This window comes from Polyodon spathula, chromosome 14 (assembly GCF_017654505.1).
Source record: "Polyodon spathula isolate WHYD16114869_AA chromosome 14, ASM1765450v1, whole genome shotgun sequence".
NCBI classification, from domain to species: Eukaryota; Metazoa; Chordata; class Actinopteri; order Acipenseriformes; family Polyodontidae; genus Polyodon; species Polyodon spathula.
In genome coordinates, this window is record NC_054547.1 from 1,706,286 (window position 1) to 1,725,932 (window position 19,647).

Here is a 19,647-nt window from a genome sequence, read left to right on the forward strand (position 1 = left end):
GAAGCCAGCACTGTTGCTGTGTAATAATAGATACCTGCTTGTCCTTGTATAGGAATGCATTTTCAGTGTATGTGTGGGCAGGCAGGGAGACAGGCATGTCCTACTTTATGCTCTCGCAGCACAGGGAGAGGGAAGAACGTGACCCTCTTGCTTCTAGTCCTTCGCTGAGGTGTAAAGCATGTGTCCTTTCAGTGCTGAATTATGTTTGTTGTTGAAGAGTAAACTCCATTATTGAGTATGCATGAAGAGGACATATACTTCTATACCACCTCAGACTGGGACCTAGGAGTCCCACGAGGTTCCAGCGTGATTTCTGACGGCAGGTGTTAACATGCGGCTCTAGGGAATGAAAGGGTTCAGGGCCTTTTTCTTTTTTTTTATCAACTGCTGACTCAAAACATTTCTGGAAAACTGTTCAGAATACTGTCCCTTTGGTGCTCTCTCCTGTAGAATTGTACTAGTTCAAACCAGGAAGGGTAACACGGCTTTAACACTGGTTCTATGAGGAGGAACAGAACTCTGAGCTGAGATTTGAAGATGTCATCCCTTGTTTTTTTCTTGAGAATCGCAATACCTACACAGTTTCTGACACTGACATTTGATTTCTGTAGTGTAGCGGGTCCTAGAAGACAAACCAGCAGCGCTCCGAGCAGTTCAAAACCAGAGCGAGCTGTCACTTCCTCCCCTCCCTGAGAGCCTGCGTGACACAGACCTGAACGCTGGAAGTGCATTCTTGAGCGCTGTGCTCTGTGTTGGAAACCCTACCTGGGGTAGAGCAGCATGACTTGCAGTCCTTCACCTCTAAATATTCACGCCTTTCCTTTGACTGGCCTGCATGTCATCATAATACTGTGCTTCCCTGCTAAAAGAAGTGTTTTAGCAATAATGGAAGATACTGCACTGTATCGTCAGGTGTTTGATCCTGGTCACTCAGAGGAGCCCTGGTCCCTGATGCAAGTGGAACATTTGAAATGGACTGTGATGAACTGTGTCTTTTTTAGAATATCACTTTAATTCAGTTCCCTGAAATCTGTGACAGAGTTATTTTTTTCAAGTCTGCTAAAAGGACACTGCAGCATGCCTCCCTCCCTCCAGCAGGGATATGGATTTTGAATGCTGCTGTGTTGTTTTTTTTGACTCTCAATGTGGCTGGTGTGTGTGCTGGATGGGTCGAGAAGACCAGAACAGATAGTTCATAACAAGAGTGTTCAATTTGAGCCCAACTGGACAACAAATATGTTGGTGTTTAAACATGCCAGTACTGAGCCTTTACAAATACTGTTGTACAGCATGTAATGCACCAGCAAGTGGGTGTACAGTAAAAGGTTTGTTCAGGAGTGTCTGGTTTGCAGTACAGTAGTTCTGTATTGGTTTTCTGAGATTAAAGCTAGCGTTTCTCACGAGGCTAATCCTATGCCACTGACAATATGATTTTTCTTTAACGTAAATCTTCTAAGAGCATCTTGTGGTTTTCCCATTGCTGTGCTGTATGTGGAGCAGCTGAGCAGAGGATTGCAGTTACAGGAGATCCTGCCAGGGAGGAGGTGGGAGCTGCCAGCCCGCTTGGAGACGGTCTGCATGAGCAGTGCTCTGGGAGCAAGCTGAGAGCTGGATCAGTAAGATCTCGCAGAGGTCTTGTGCGCTTATTAAAAGATGATGCACAATTTGTGCAAGCGCTGCTTCATTCAGCTTGGAATTTGAGACGCGGGAACGTTACTCAAAGACTGAAACAGAAGGAACAGCAAATCTTGGATTCCAAGCTGGGAGAGTCATAGTTTCCTTTGTAGTTCAGTGGTGCAGCATCAGTTGTGTCTGATTGCATAACCTTGCATGTCATGGCCAGTTCAGGTGAGGGCAGTGGTCGGGGCTGAAGCTGCGGGTGAGGTATGGCGTGATGTCACAATTGAGGGTTTGCTGAATGTTCTAAGTCACGTCCTCTGCAGAAAATTAGATCCAGAATCCAGGGTGCTTTCATCCTGACAACAGAAGTGTTTTGTTTTTTTTTTCTTTTTTTTTTCTTGCTCCACTGTGATTTAATACTTCTGGCTAGAACATTTCTCTACAGACATGAGTAATGATGTGGAAATCTTTGTACCACTGTGTGTGTGTGTGTGTGTGTGTGTGTGTGTGTGTGTGTGTGTGTGTGTGTGTATTTTTGTACTGTACAGTACAAGATGTGTCCACACGGAGCACAAAAGCTGGGCTATAGCATGCGTTTTTTTCAAAATGAAAATGAAATTGAGATCTTAAGGGTTCTTTCCTGGTTAAATAAATACATCTGCCATTTTGTTTCATGTGAATGGCATTTCTGTCCATTTCCCACACATGTCTCTTCCTTGCGAGTATTTGCACTGTGCATTACATTACATTACAACATTATTGCAAAGTACACCACAGTCTCCTAGCCTTTGATTTCACATGCAGGATTACAATGTGCTTTTAAATAACTATCAAACGCTGCAATAGAAATGTGAACCTAATTGTCTTCCATTAATAAATACACAGGACTGTCTTGTCCTGTAAGAGCCAGGGTAGATTGTGCAGATGACCTCAGCTTTAAAGATCAAGGAAATACACAGTAAGTCTACTGTGTCGATAGATTGTTTGTTCTTGACACTATGATGGATTTGCATTGCAAAAGTTAATGAAAGATCGAAACTGTCTCTTTGCCAGGTACTGTATAGTACAGTTCTTTTTGCACCAGAGATCCCCAATTGAACCTCCTGATACTGAGTAGGAGGTAATGAGGAGGAAATGACCTTGTCGAGCTGGAATGCATTTGCCATTGCGGGTATAAACAGTGTCTCTGAGCCAGGAGGGACGGGTTCTGGGAATACGGAGCGTGCTGCAAAGCGCTGTTTTATTTATTGCTCTGTGCTGTCCTTGCTGTATCACAGAATGTCTTTCTTGAGCTGTTTGCATGCCAGGAGTTTCAGAGGGAGTGCAGGGGGTGTTTTAGAAGCCATGTACAGCATTTTCTGCTCGAGCACTCCGCAGAGATTGGAATTGTAGAAGCAAACAGCTGTAGCACAATCCTATAGGATATTTTATCCCTCCACTTCCTGTGGGCAAGCCTGTGTCGGTTTGAGAGAGTGGGCCTGACTTGGCTCTTGCACCACATGCAAAGTTTCCTCTGCTTTTTACGTGTGCCTGTTCCATGTTATGTCTGTGTCAGTACTATGTTGTTCTTGTTTGTTTTAGTTAATTTTATAAAGATTTACCAAGCTTTTGCAATTTTAAAACACCATGTGCTGTATTACTGGAGAATTTGCCCACAATGGACACACACAGTGGACACGTACACTACACATACAAAGACACACACAATACACACACTGCGCTACACACATACACACACGCACACACACACAATGCACATATGCACTACACACACACACACACGTTGCACCAAGATGCACATGCGCACGCACACACACTGCACTACACTACACAGACAGACCCACACACGCCCACCCACACACACAGTCGTCATTGAAGCCTTGCTTGGTGTTTTCAGACCAGAGCTGTTCTTGTTCAAAGTAATAGCAGTATTTAACCTTCCAAGCAGAAGGGAAATGCCTTGCTTGCCGGATGTTTCGACCCTGTTGCACTGGTCTGTGTGTTGGGGTCATAACGTTTAACCACCATGTCCAGCTGTTGCTCTTCCTCAAGCAAGCTTTATTGAATTACTTTTTTCACTAGAGATGATGTACAGTACTTGGGTGGAGACTGCAACTTTCTTTTACAAATCAAAGTACTATTAATTGCAATAAATGCATTTAAAAATTATTATTTTTTTTTTTAGATTAATTGTATATGCCTATATCGTTAGGGTTCACTGAGCCCTGAAAATACATTGCAACAATCAGTGTGTTGTGCAGGACCGCATTCTTGCTCCATGCAATAATACTTTTGACTACATTTTCCTATTTCTCTATTCTACTGACTAAACACACTTGGTTTAGAATTTGTAAGACTTTAAATGAATGAAAGTATTTGAATATTCAAACCAGTGCTGCTTGAAATGCATTCAGTAGCAAAAACGACCGTATTTGCATTCGTTTATCTAACCCCATTTCTAAATGACTTCATCAGAAAGTGCAAAGGTCTGGAATAAGGAACACCCAGTCTGTACGGGAGAGTGCCTCTCTCCTTCATTTAGAAGGGACTCTGTGGGGCATCGGGCTTGCTCCTGTAAGCTTTAGTTTTACTGTAATTTGGTACAGTTTGAATTTTAAAAGCATATTTTGAAACGAGCAACTTGGACATGTCTTCTAGAAACCTGTATGAGACACGGACTTGCATTTGCTATATTCAGAATAGCCGATTAGTTTAGCTGTGTCCTCGATAGTCAAACCTGCCCCGAGCTGCAGCAGCGGCCTGTGCTTTCCTACAGTGCTCTAGCCAGAGGAGCAGTTTTCTTTGAAGACGCTGATATTTAATCCCAAAAGCTGCTGGTGCCACGTGAATTTCGTGGCGCCCTGTTCAGCAGACCCAACCGTGTACAGCAGCTCTAAGGCATCACTGTGCAGACTCTCTGGGAGTATCTTCAATATATTCATGGAAGGAGGAGCATTCTGCTCCTTTGTGTTTGATTGTGCTGTCGAAAGGTTTATTTGTTTTGATGCAGGGATGGAAATAAGACTCCCATAGCGTTGCAGTTTGATCCATTCCTGGTTTTACTGCGCTTGTTACCTCAACACTGGCTAAACAAGCTTGTAGTAAAACCTGGAATGGGTGAAACTGCTCTGCAGTAGGAGTCTTGCATTCCATGCATGTTTAAGGTCCTGGAAATCGTTCCTGAACAGACAGTTATGTCATTGCAAGGACGACATTTTTTCCCATCAGTAGCGATACTGCAGTCTCCTTACTGCACTGTTCAGAATTTCCAGACGGCACGTGATCAACAAGATAAATGAACTCAAGATAAAGGCATCGAGGCATGACTCGCACTTCCCCTGAATACTTCTGTTTAACAACAAGGTCACTTTGCTGGTACATTATCCCGCGCTAGAACCCATGTCTCGGTTATTCCCGCTGACTGAGCAGACAAAAGACAAGACTGTCTGCGACACAAGAATTTCACCCTGAAGGTGCTTGGCAACTGCTACATGTGTGTTTGGGTTTGTGTGTGTTTAACACTTTACGAGAACAAAAACTACAGGGTCTCTTCGTTTGTCATTATATATATATATATATCTTGGCATTGGACACTTGTCTCAGAGGGTTGGTTGGATGCACCCCATCGGCATAAACCACAGACAGATTTTGTTTTTAATTATTCTTTTTTTTCTTTTTTTTCAAGCATGAGTGAATCCCCCTGGATTGCATTAACCCAGCTGTGGTTTATCCTGGCAGGGGTATTTGCAGGGGGGCACAGCCTGTCCCCACCCCCACCACAGCTCTACTGCTCTTTCTCTGCAGCCTAAACTAAGTCCTGGTACCGTGATCTTTAGTTCCAAATCCCCAGAATGTTTCCAAGCTTCTTCAGTGATTTCTATTGAAAAGAAGGCGTCTGTTTTTAAGCAGGGTCATCTATTATAAAAGTGACTCAGGGGAGTGCTGCTGATTTGCAGTGCTAAAAAACTTCACTTCCAGTTCATGCTGTTTATCAGGAGCTGTTTATTTTATGGTTTGTTCTCATTCTATTCTTATGGTTTCCATTAGAGGGGTTCTGTTAACCCCTAGATGCCCTACAGACGCTGTACCCGGCTGCAGTAATGTGCTGAAATGTGAGGTATGCTTTGTTCTGATCCAGTCGCTGTACCCGGCTGCAGTAATGTGCTGAAATGTGAGGTATGCTTTGTTCTGATCCAGTCGCTGTACCCGGCTGCAGTAATGTGCTGAAATGTGAGGTATGCTTTGTTCTGATCCAGTATAAGGACACCGTGAAAAGGACATTTCTTTTTTATATCTTATCTGTGTGTGCTCTGCTGCAAATACTGTTTTCTTTGTTTATTTTGAAAAATTGCTAGAAAATAACTCTACTGTAGTTGTTTAGATGTCACGTTCAAGACATCCAAAGTGACCAATTAAAAATAAATCAATAAAAACCAGATGTGCGATTCTGTGCTCTGCAGATGTTCTGCAGCAGCAGCGTAATTAACATTGTTTGCATGCAGTCCGGTCATGTTTTCAGTTACAGCAGCTATAACCTTTTGCAGAGAATCCGGAGAAGTGGTTTCTAGTGGGTGCTGGGGTCTGCAGTAATATGATTCATGCTGAATTATTCTGTCAGCACAGTAATCTGCTTTAATGACTTTATGTTAATTTCTTGAGGTTCTCTTTTGTGTATGAGATGGAACTGAAAGCTGGAAGGTGAGATGAATGCACTGTTTGGTGCAACCCTCGAAAATATATATCATTTTTTAAAAAGCATGTCCAGCTTTAATATGAGGAATAGCTTGAAATATACCCTGCATTACATTACAATGTTCACAACAGAATTCAGCATTCCCTAAAATGAGATGAAATTGGATCCTTAGAGCTAAAGGTTTTAATATGAACACAATCTTGAGCGTTGTTAATGCAGTGTAACTGAGACTCCATGTACAGTGGCTTGCAAAAGTATTCACCCCCCTTGGCATTTTTCCTATTTTGTTGCCTTACAACCTGGAATTAAATGGATTTTTATTTGGATTTCATGTAATGGACATACACAAAATAGTCCAAATTGGTGAAGTGAAATGAAAAAAATAACTTTTTTCAAAAAATTCTAAAAAATAAATAACGGAAAAGTGGTGCGTGCATATGTATTCACCCCCTTTGCTATTAAGCCTCTAAATAAGATCTGGTGCAACCAGTTACCTTCAGAAGTCACATAATTAGTTAAATAAAGTCCACCTGTGTGCAATCTAAGTGTCACATGATCTCGATGTATATACAACTGTTCTGAAAGTCCCCAGAGTCTGCAACACCACTAAGCAAGTGGCACCATGAAGACCAAGGAGCTCTCCAAACAGGTCAGGGACAAAGTTGTGGAGAAGTACAGATCAGAGTTGGTTTAAAAAAAATATCCAAAACTCACAGACCAGGCAAGGAGGGCATTAATCAGAGAGGCAACAAAGAGACCAAAGATAACCCTGAAGGAGCTGCAAAGCTCCACAGCGGAGATTGGAGTATCTGTCCATAGGACCACTTTAAGCCGTACACTCCACAGAGCTGGGCTTTACGGAAGAGTGGCCAGAAAAAAGCCATTGCTTAAAGAAAAAAATAAGCAAACACGTTTGGTGTTCGCCAAAAGGCATGTGGGAGACTCCCCAAACATATAGAAGAAGGTACTCTGGTCAGATGAGACTAAAATTGAGCTTTTTGGCAATCAAGGAAAACGCTGTGTGGCGCAAACCCAACACCTCTCATCACCCCGAGAACACCATCCCCACAGTGAAGCATGGTGGTGGCAGCATCATGCTATGGGGATGTTTTTCATCGGCAGGGACTGGGAAACTGGTCAGAATTGAAGGAATGATGGATGGCGCTAAATACAGGGAAATTCTTGAGGGAAACCTGTTTCAGTCTTCCAGAGATTTGAGACTGGGACGGAGGTTCACCTTCCAGCAGGACAATGACCCTAAGCATACTGCTAAAGCAACACTCGAGTGGTTTAAGGGGAAACATTTAAATGTCTTGGAATGGCCTAGTCAAAGCCAGACCTCAATCCAATTGAGAATCTGTGGTATGACTTAAAGATTGCTGTACACCAGTGGAACCCGTCCAACTTGAAGGAGCTGGAGCAGTTTTGCCTTGAAGAATGGGCAAAAATCCCAGTGGCTAGATGTGCCAAGCTTATAGATACATACCCCAAGAGACTTGCAGCTGTAATTGCTGCAAAAGGTGGCTCTATAAAGTATTGACTTTGGGGGGGTGAATACTTATGCACACTCAAGTTTTCTGTTTTTTTGTCTTATTTCTTGTTTGTTTCACAATAAAAAATATTTTGCATCTTCAAAGTGGTAGGCATGTTGTGTAAATCAAATGATACAAACCCCCAAAAAATCAATTTTAATTCCAGGTTGTAAGGCAACAAAATAGAAAAAATGCCAAGGGGGGTCAATACTTTCGCAAGCCACTGTAATTCTGGCATGCATCGTTTGTACTTCATGTGGAATCTTTTATTTATTTGGTGCTTCTGATTAATTCAAATAACATTTCAGGGATGGAAATCAGACCCCCATTGCATAGCAGTTAGATCCATTCCTGGTTTCACTATGAGTTGACACACTTGATCTTGTAACTTATACCCTGTGGCCAGTCAAGCTCCTGTTAAAACCTGGAATGTGGGAAACTGCTATGAAATTGAATTATTTCCATCCCTATATTTTTCCAGGTTGGGTGGGGAATCTTGTGTGGTTTCTCTTTGGTGTCTGCACATGCAGTGGCTCAGTAGGATTTTGTGTGCCACAGGGACCGCAGTGTGGTGTCTCGCCCTGTGTATGGGATCGGTGACCCACACTCTGCTCCTTGAGCAAAATCTTCATATTTGTTACTGCAGTTAAAATCATTAAGTTCCTGAAAGTGACATAAGAAAGAAAAAACCTGCTCTCCTTGTACAGTATTTCCACTATACAGTAATTATTAAAAGGGTCACAGACAACAGTGCACGTTGGCTTCTGAATTATTATATTGCATGTTGTTTAAGTCTAGTAAATGACTCATTTTTTTAAAACATATTTACATATAAGAAATCCACATGGATTTCTTACATAACATTTACTGCGGTGTGAGGCAGTAGGGCATCGAAAATAATCTTACAGTGCATGCACAAGAATAGGCTTCTATAGAATCTTACAGTGCATGCACAAGAATAGGCTTCTATAGAATCTTACAGTGCATGCACAAGAATAGGCTTCTATAGAATCTTACAGTGCATGCACAAGAATAGGCTTCTATAGAATCTTACAGTGCATGCTCAAGAATAGGCTTCTATAGAATCTTACAGTGCATGCACAAGAATAGGCTTCTATAGAATCTTACAGTGCATGCACAAGAATAGGCTTCTATAGAATCTTACAGTGCATGCACAAGAATAGGCTTCTATAGAATCTTACAGTGCATGCACAAGAATAGGCTTCTATAGAATTTCTTTAGTAATACAAAAAAACCCAATATTGGTTCTGTTTAGTGCAGGGGTGTCTAATCACGGTCCTAGTGGGTCATTCCACTCCAGGTTTAACAGGAAAAAGGAATTAACTACTTCAGGCTCTGGGTGGCAGTTAAATTAAACAATTTAGAACAGGGTTGGAACAAAGACAGGACTCCATAACTACATATTCTACCATTGAGTGTTTTATTGCATAGAATTTTACCTGTACAAAACCATTCTTTTTTTTTTTCAGTCTATATCTCTGTCCTATCTGGGGCTGACAGAGTCCCAGGTCAGACTGGTTTGGTTTCGTCATTGCTGCGGACAGGTGGAGACTCATTCCAGATTCCTTTCTAATCTGTCCAGGTGGCAGAATGGGAACGTAGCTTTACCTGCGTTTTTTTATTTAATGGCTCGGTCATTGACATTCACAGCTGTGAACTTCATGACTGGAGGGCGCGGGTAGAAGAAGCTGCAGCTCCAGTCATGTCTTTCCAAGCAGGAGGTGCAGCTCTGCTCTCTTCTGCTGGCCTCTGTGGTGCTGAAGGGGCTGCTGAAACATAAAAATAATTGCTTCATTATATTTAAACTATGGAGATTACTGTATAGTACCGGGCTGGCCAAAGTTGACCCTTCCACTCCTGGTCTTTGTTCCAACCCTGTTCTAAGTTGTTTAATTGAACAAATTAAATCACCACCCAGACCCTGAAGTAGTTAATGATCTCGTTACCTGTAAAACCTGGAGTGGAATTGCCCTCCAGGGCCTTGCTTGTACACCCCTGGTGTAGTACACTGCAAGGAAATGTTGATGGGAAGAATGCATGTTCAGTTGATCTGCTGCTTTGCCTTGGATTCTGTTATCATTTTTTTTTGTTTGAAGATTTGCATCAGACTGCAATTTTCTGCACTGTAGAGGTCAGAAGGTGATTATTATATCTTATCAGATAACTTATGGAAATGCAATGCCAAACAGTTTCTTTGTGTTCAGTACAGAACACATTTAGATCAGTCGTGGTATACCAAGACCGGCTGCTTTTGAAGTTGTTGCCAGCTGCAGTAAGACTGGGCATTGCTGGGGTTCTGGATGAGAGTGTGGAGAGCTGCATGAAACAGTGTGCAGCGAGTCCTGTGCAACACCAGTATGGGAATGGCTGGAGTAAAGCTGACATTCTCAAGATAGGCACATAATAACTTTGACCAGCACACAGGGCGCTACATTAGAGAGTCGTAGTTGTTGTTTCTCAATAGCCCTGGGTGTTATCACACGCTTTTTACATGCTCGGCTATCTTGCAGTTGATACCAAGCTTTCTGGTTACAGCTGTTTGCATTGCAAACTACTGTTCCTTCAGTTTAGATCGTTGGATGCAAGTTCACAGTCATTATTCCCACAGACAACTAAACAGCACGGTTTGTACCCTTCCGTTCCTCTGGGGAAGCTGTTTAATGTCCTGGTTAAGCAGATTTGTCACTTCTGAAGGAACGAGACGTGCTCTGGATCCAGGGACCGGTTCTGAGATGTGTTCTCTGTGATGATGCACAAGACACTTTGTGCTATTGTGTCGGGGCCCTTTGATAATATGCACATGGAATCCCAGCTCAGACTCGGCTTTCTCTTTTTCATTTCCCCTTGTTTAGTTTCATTCTCGGAGGCGAAGGCGTAAGTAAGAAGACGTGGTAACTAGAGATAGTTAGGGTTGTCGGGGCGCAGGACGCTTGTGTAATTAATCCATTAGTCAATGTGAACAGTTACATGGTGTTGTTGCTCAAGGCTTCGTATTGAGCTACGCTTTTCATTAGCATACAAAAGGCCACTGCTGTCAGCTGCCGCTAGTCGTGTGTGTTGTCCTGAGCCAGTAATGGGATCAGCCAGGGATTTTGATGATATGGTTTATTTCCTGCACTCTCCAAAGGCACAGCTAGCTTCAGAATTTGCATTAACCCATGGCTTGACTAACTCCAGGGAGAAGAGGAGCAGAAATGGGCAACTGCATGTCTGCAGAAGAGACACGAGTTATTGAAATGCTGTGTTCTTGAAACTGTTCTACACTGTTGTTGGATTCTTTTAATAGTAGCTTTACACAGTTTTTTTTTTTTTTTTTTTTTAAATGAATATCAAACTGTTCATAAAATTGTATTCATAAAAATCTGCAATGTTGAGCTTGACATTTGAATTGAAATGTGTGCTGGCAGAAGCAGTTAGCATTTTATTACTATATATATATATATATATATATATATATATATATATATATATATATATATATATATATATTCGCACACACACATTCTTTTCTATCGCCGTCTTGTTTTAAATGAGTAGTGGATGTAATAAGATAGTAAAGCACCAGATTGTGTTTGATATTACCTTTTTAATGTGATTTTTTTTTTTGTTTATCGTTTCGAGAGCACTAAAATAAAATGAACAGCAAATGTTGCCTGCGGAGGGTTTGCAATGCATCCATGTGATTGGAATGGAGAAGGTTAACCAGCCCCCCCAAGGGGTGCACGACTGTGATCCGGAGAATGTGAGTGCCGAGGGGAAGCAGGGGAGCGAAGGTTATTAACGACAGCCTTGGTCTTCGCCAGGAATAAGCTGTACTACACAACTGCATTTTACAAAGTAAATTACTGTAGTTCAGCATACTGCTGTTGCTGTGAATAAGTTTGTACTGTTGCATTGGGTTAGGGTATGTGTGCCTTTTCATTTATAAACCATGCGCCTTCCACTTTTAAAAGATGCACTGTATACAGTAGACTGTAGCTCCAATCCAGTCTCTAAGCAGTATCATGCTTTGGCAGTGACAGTTCACTTTTTACACGCCCCAGTGGGAAATGGTCTGTCCATGGCGTGAGATTATCACATGTTTTGTGTTCCTGTTCACTCTGAGAAAAATACCAGACCGGATTAGTTGAGAAGCTAGCTATTTAACTTTTACACCAGCGGTATTACATTTCAATCCAGCATTGGCAGAAAGACGAGCACTGCTTTTAATGCACAAACACAACCCTCAAACATCTGGGCTGGCTTTGCTCAGTGCTGCTGTAGTTTATACAGCGGAGAGTTTAACACCATAAGAAAGATCACAAGTTACAGTTTCTCTGGCACATTCTGAAACTGTGGAAAAGGAATAAAAGCACATGCTTTCGAACGCCACTGGAAAGAACGTCAGGTCTGGGGTGTAGTTTTTGTGTGGAAGTTCCTGCAAAGCATCTGGCAGGTTTAATTTGTCACCCTACATCAGTCTGGAATATTTAGCTCCGCACCAGGAGAGCTGATGTGTAGCTGCGCTTCCACCTCAGTATTAAAGGTCATTTGTGCTGATTGAAACCGCTTTTTTTAATCTACAGCAAGTGATCATCAGATGCTTACTTTACATTTTTACAATGCTGTTGTCATGGAAACTCAAAGGCCAATTGGAGGGGGGAGGGGGGAGGGGCTACAGTACGACCAGTTTTGGAGAGTACCAGAATTAATTTTTTTTATGTCTTTCTCTGTTTTAAATGTGTCAGTACTTTACCATTCCCCAACCCTAATGTCACGTACACAAAAAGCTACATTTTCTGCATTTTCACATACCAGGAAACCTTCTAGCATAAAAAAAATCACAAAACTAAAACAAATCCTTATTAATAATAGTAATGCTCATTCCCTGGTAAAGACCTGAGCGTGGGGTGTGCAGGGTGAGTCAGAGGACCTGCCCTTTCCAGTGCGTCCTGGCTGTACAAAGTTGCTGGTCTTCGATGGGGATTCCACTGTGATTTTTGCATTGACTGTGACACATATCTGTAACTATACAGTATATACAATATATACCCAGGCCAGTGCTGGTTCAGAACCACTGCCTAGTCTGTATGATGAGTGTGCAGTAGATCTCTTTCCAGGCAGGCAGAGTCCTGTAATTGTGTAAACAGTGTAAATCTCCATGCACAGAACTCCCACGGGGAGACCCTACTCGAAAACCAATTTGGTTTTAATTTCTTTGACTGGTGTGATAAATTGTTAATGTGTACATTACATTACAGAGTCTCGCCTCTGCGCATTTCTCAAGGTGAGGGCAGTGTAAATAATGCAGCAGAGCGGTGAACCTGCTTCTGTTTTATTGGTACCCGTGTCGGTAGTTTCATCTAGAGCTGCTCTGAACCGTTTAGAATGAACTGTGTTGTTTTTTGGCTGTGCTTGCATTAAAAAAGGCAAATATTTTTTTGCTTTTTCTAAGTGGGAATATAGTGATCTGTGACTGGTCATTATCTCCCCTGCTGATTGGCCAGCACTCAACTAATCCACATATTTGCCAGCTCTGTAGAGTGCAGTACGAGTACACCTACGCAGGTTTTATTTGAATGAATCTCAAGCCTTTGTCCAGCATTTGCACGGGAACTAAATCTCAAGCCGTACTGTTGTAAAGTATAGCTAGCTTTTGCTTTAGTGCATCCTACGATTATTCACATTTCACGGTTAAGTTGGCAGTCAGGGATGGAAAGACGACTCCCATTGCATAGCAGTTTGATCCATTCCTGGTTTTACAATGCGTTTAATCAGACACACCTCACCTATACACTGTGGCTAGTCAAGCTCCTAGTAAAACCTGAAATGGGTTACACTGCTGTGCAATAGGAGTCTTATTAGCATCCCCGAAGGACACGCTGTTGGATCTTAAAGATCTTAAAGAAATTAAAGAAGAGTTTGATTCTTTATTGTTTATTCTTAGTTCATTATTCACCATGCTGACTGAGATCCTGTATTCAAGCAAAATAGAACTTCTGAAAGGACTCTTTCAATCTGGTAGTGTGGAAGTGTATTAGCATTGCCTATTGGCTTCATTGCAATGCTATGCTTCATCACCACACTTCACCCGCAGGTTTCCTCGGAGTCTTTTCAGAGGCGGTTTCTGCTGGAATAGTTAGTAAGCACGGTAAATAATGATCTGGTATCTCAGCCCTGTCTGCACTGTTTGTGTTTCCCTTGTCAGGTTATCGCCCCCAAACCCCCCCTCCCCCCATTTCTGCGTTAAAGAAGTTCAGTGGAAGCCTCCTCTGGGAATGTTTAATCTCCAGTAAATTAGCCGGGCACGCTGCAGCAAACGAGCAGAATGAAATAGGCTGTTATCAGATTGCTTAATCCCCTAGAGGGGAGGGACTGTGCACTGTACTGCACCACAATGCTGTAATGTAGAGCATGCACTGGACAGCAATCTCTATACAAGCTCTGTGCCAGGGACTGTGCACTGTACTGCACCACAATGCTGTAATGTAGAGCATGCACTGGACAGCAATCTCTATACAAGCTCTGTGCCAGGGACTGTGCAGTGTACTGCACCACAATGCTGTAATGTAGAGCATGCACTGGATAGCAATCTCTATACAAGCTCTGTGCCAGGGACTGTGCAGTGTACTGCACCACAATGCTGTAATGTAGAGCATGCACTGGACAGCAATCTCTATACAAGCTCTGTGCCAGGGACTGTGCACTGTACTGCACCACAATGCTGTAATGTAGAGCATGCACTGGACAGCAATCTCTATACAAGCTCTGTGCCAGGGACTGCAGTGTACTGCACCACAATGCTGTAATGTAGAGTATGCACTGGACAGCAATCTCTATACAAGCTCTGTGCCAGGGACTGTGCAGTGTACTGCACCACAATGCTGTAATGTAGAGCATGCACTGGACAGCAATCTCTATACAAGCTCTGTGCCAGGGACTGTGCAGTGTACTGCACCACAATGCTGTAATGTAGAGTATGCACTGGATAGCAATCTCTATACAAGCTCTGTGCCAGGGAGTCTCCAAACCCAAGCCCCCCAGAGCTTTTGAACGTGGCCCTCTGACCTCTTAGCTGAGCCTACAAGCTGACTCTGCAGCCTTCCCAGAACCCCTGGTGTATTGTGTATAGTAAGCCATTTCAATGACCTACACTACTGCTGTTCTGTTAACCGTGACTGAACACCCTCCAACACGATGACAAGTGCAGATGGTTGACTTTTATTACAATGGCAATGTAGCGTAGACGGGAGTCACGCTTTCTCTGGGTAAATCTGCAGGCTGTTTTTAATTCCAGACGTCTCGTGTCTGTTTGGACTAGCTCAGTACCTTCTCTCTTGCAGGCTGGCTCACACTCTCTGAGGGTGGGAGGAAGTTTTGTGCTGCGTGCAGGTGGAGTGTGTGCAGACATCGAGTCCTAACAGACTGATAATTTGCAGCAGCCGATCTCTTCCGCAGTGCAGTGTTTCAGACCCAGGGAGAGAGCTGACGTGGCTTAACGTTGCAGCCCAGCTTCTGCACAGTGTGACTGGCACAGGAGAATTCAGGAGGGCAGTCCCAATAACATCTCATTAAAAGCAGACAATGTGGAGGTCTTGCTTTCTCTCTGCATTGAGGGAGAGGCGGAGGGGTACTGTAGTGCACTATTTATACTCCGTTTCCTCTCTTTTAACCTCTCTGACGCCTGCTTGTATTCATGTCTGCTTGGAGAGGTGGAGCTCTCACCTGTTTGTCAGGTATAGGATCAGGAAGATCGATGTTTGGTTCTGAAGCACAGCATTCTCCTTGCTGTACCCTTTCTTTTTTTCATTGCACAATTGTGTAACTACTCCCTCTGTATACTACTCTGTGGACTGCATCATGTGTAAAATGCAATCCATAACACAGATGTATTGCAGCTGTGCAGTTTTATACTTTTCATGCCCAGACTCTGCATCCTGTAGCCAGGGTCTAATTTCAGTTGTTTTAAAGGGGAATGACAGCGCGGTACATCCTTGGTTTGTCGTTGTTTTTAACCATACATAGAGTGCATGTATTTTCCGTAATCTGGGCTTCCCCTGTTGACTTCGAAAGTGTTGACAGCATACAGGAAATGACACCTAGCCTGGCTCCTGTACCCAGCCTCTGACTTCCTGCCTCACCTGCTTTCTGTTCCCTGTATTGCTGATTTGTATTTTAAAAGGGATGATTTAAAAAAAAAAAAAAAAAAAAAAAAAAAAAGAAATTAAACTTTTTTTTTTTTTTTTTTTTTTTTTTTTTTTTAGCTGGAATGCATAAAAGACGAGGATAGCCTGTCACTACTAGAGCTTTGAAAAACCAGAGAGATGTATTATATGGTGTGAACAGTATTGTTAGCAGCTCCAGGTGTTAGTGTGGGGAGGAGGAAGTGTTCATTCCACTGCAGTCATGGTTGCGATGCTGCCACTGTAGTGCTGGGTACACTGGGTCAGTGTATTTAGTTACGTTGGGTCAGTGTATTTAGTAAAGGGTTTTGCCCTCACCTTGCATCTTTGGAAAGATCAGTGACTTTAATTCTGCACAGTTAACTAGTAGAGGTCATTACAGCAAAAATTACTATTCGATTCACATACAGTAGATTGATATCAATTTGTAAAACACATTGCACTCTTGCATAGCAGTTATAGCCGTTCCAGGTTTTAATATCTGCTTGATTAGCCACAATGTAGAGGTAGCCCAGGTGTGTGTTGTTAAACTTATAGTAAAACCAGGAATGGATCAAACTGCTATTTAATGGGACTCTTATTTTCCACCCCTGCTATGTGCCTAGTTCATTGTCTGAGAAGTTGTGAATCCTAAGTGTACACGTGTGTTTTGTGGAGCTCAACGGTGTGTTATCCTAATTTGAAATTAACAGCATTCCTTTACCTGAATCGACTGTTTTAAACAACACAGGGCCCTTGCATGACGAGCCGTGGTGATGGCCTTGCCTTGCCCGGTCGCTGGGATGGCTGTACGGTGGGTGTTGTTTTTATTGTGGCCCTCTTGTAACGCTGGTTTGAGTTTCCTTCCTTCTTTTCTCCCTGCAGAAGGAGTTTGCAGCCCCGGCCCCCCTGCTCTTCAGGAAGCTCAGTAACCCCGACCTCTCGCCCTCCACTGGGAAGGTGAAGCTGCAGAGGCAGCTGAGTCAGGATGACAACCGACCTCGCCGGAGCAGTCTGGCCAGCTCTCTGACAGGTGACTCACACTGACACAGGGAGCAGGGGGACTCGCACTGACTCAGGGAGCAGGGGGACTCGCACTGACTCAGGGAGCAGGGGGACTCGCACTGACTCAGGGAGCAGGGGGACTCGCACTGACTCAGGGAGCAGGGGGACTCGCACTGACTCAGGGAGCAGGGGGACTCGCACTGACTCAGGGAGCAGGGGGACTCACACTGACACAGGGAGCAGGGGGACCCACACTGACACAGGGAGCAGGGGGACCCACACTGACACAGGGAGCAGGGGACCCACACTGACACAGGGTTTGTAGCCTGGCTGACTCAGGGAGCAGGGGATCCACACTGACTCAGGGAGCAGGGGGACTCACACTGACTCAGGGTTTGTAGCCTGGCTGACTCAGGGAGCAGGGGACCCACACTGACTCAGGGAGCAGGGGGACTCGCACTGACACAGGGAGCAGGGGGACCCACACTGACACAGGGAGCATGGGGACTCGCACTGACTCAGGGTTTGTAGCCTGGCTGACTCAGGGAGCAGGGGACCCACACTGACACAGGGAACAGGGGACCCACACTGACAGAGGGAGCAGGGGACTCACACTGACAGAGGGAGCAGGGGACTCACAGTGACACAGGGAGCAGGGGACTCACAGTGACACAGGGAGCAGGGGACCCACACTGACGCAGGGAGCATGGGGACTCGCACTGACTCAGGGTTTGTAGCCTGACTGACAGCTGTGTGTTTGTGTTTATCTGCAGGGAAGCAGCTCCTCCCCCTATCCAGCAGCATGCACAGTGGAGTGAGCCAGTTGGCATGGCAACAGCCAGGAGAGCCCACCAACCTGGTCCGGATGAAGAACCAGACCCTGGGGCAGTCTGCACCATCTCTCACCGGCCCAGTGAGTGATCACAACACACGTATACACCTACACGCACATACACACGCACACACGCACAACATCCCGCCTTCCTAGTCCAGCTCCACGGTTTCTGCAGAATATTTTAGTTTGCAGTCGAAGTTATGCAGATTATGTGATTTATCTTTAGGTAATTACTCACTGCTCTCCATTTCTAATTAGTTCCATGAAAGCAGTCAGGCGTGCATACCAGCAGCTTGCCATTAGAGATGTTTTTTCTTTAAGATGTGTGAAGACACAGGGATCACTGAATCATACTTGATTCTTTTTTCTGTTTTAAAGCACTGAAGTGTTGCTTTCGAGCAGAGGTGTAAATAAAAAATAAATAAATAAATAAATACATAAATAAATAAATAGTTTAATAAGAGCACCCCTGAGTACTGTGAGCACTGGGTTATTGATTTTCTTATTGTAATCATGCTGGCATCAAAAGCGGGCCGCAATACCTGCCTTCTCTTAAAGAACTGTACATACCAGGATGTGCAATAATAAAAGGGTTAAAAAGGTAATGGCTAACTCAAAGTCAACATGAAGCGGTCCCCGGGCGTAGGTCCAGCGCAATTACTTTACAAAGGAATTGAATCAAGTGCTCCTAAGTAATGTAAGTGGGTTACCATACATCTTTGTGAACAGTAAGTGGTAGAAATGTGTTCAAGGGAAAACAATGGAGTGTACATTCCAAGATGTGCTTTAGACACTTCAGTAAGCAAGCTGGGAGTCTTGAATTTCTAACCAAGATAATATATAAACACACGAGTCAACATCTGTGGATTTCCTCTGACTTGCAGCAGAAAAGCAGTCAGGCGTACTTGAAATTCTTTGGCAACAGCGTCGCCATCTGCATATGTGTGGTATTGCAGAACGAAATGCGACTACACATACAGTACAAGACTAGCAGTTGAAGAATAGACATTTCTGCCTGTATTGAAAAGAAGGCATTCAAGTTAATGCAACAGCAACTGCAAATGGTCAACAAATGGGAAGCAACTTTGAACAATGGAGGAGTTGGGATAGTTTTAATAGCGTGCACAGGGGCTGTACAGAAACCTAAAACCACTCGCCTTTTACACCATGTTGGCAATCTTCTAGCTGCTATTTCGATTTATTTTCATTGTTTGTTCATCTCCTCCTGTATTTACTAATCGATCAAATCCCATTTAGTGTGTCCATAAGGTGAGCAATGTGTCATGTGTTTTGGAAACAGACCCTCATAATTGATTTACTGGAGAAACCCTGTTACTGTAGATCTGCATGTCTTTTTTTGAAACATGCGTGAGTGATTGCATTGTTTTGTGTGTCAGAAAACCAGCAAGGACTTGTAAATATTGACTCTTTTATCATAGAGGAAATGAACTTGTCCGTTTTTAGTCTGATAAATAGGCGGCTTGACCACACTCAGTGCCAGGTTGTTGTGCCCTAGTTTATTAGCTGTAAACATGTGTGATTATAACAGTCAGGTTGCTGTGCACAGGGGTAATATGGGTGAAACTGGCTTTTGGACCTACCAAGGCATCTTGTCGGCAAAATGTTGTTGAATATTGTAGTTCTTTTCAAGATGTACTCTAAATCTGTTGGCATCAGAGCGTATGTCATTGCACAGAGTACCCACTAGATGGAACTAGTGTTTCTTTAACAGTTGTGAAGTGGAGAGGGGAAGCAACAATAAAACTAGGGGACAAGGACAGCTGTATTGAAATAATAAAC

The 19,647-nt window shown here is 43.5% G+C and overlaps 1 protein-coding gene across 14 annotated transcripts in view; it reads left to right on the top strand.

Moving 5' to 3' along the window:
- LOC121327396 (microtubule-associated serine/threonine-protein kinase 2-like) overlaps positions 1 to 19,647 on the top strand; it is a 111,555-nt gene that overhangs the window by 7,123 nt on the left and 84,785 nt on the right. For all 14 annotated transcript variants that reach the window (XM_041271422.1, XM_041271431.1, XM_041271440.1 and 11 more), the window contains exons 2-3: positions 16,893 to 17,040; positions 17,786 to 17,925. In XM_041271422.1, coding sequence (XP_041127356.1) covers positions 16,893 to 17,040; positions 17,786 to 17,925 — 288 coding nt within the window. The remainder of the gene's footprint in view (positions 1 to 16,892; positions 17,041 to 17,785; positions 17,926 to 19,647) is intronic.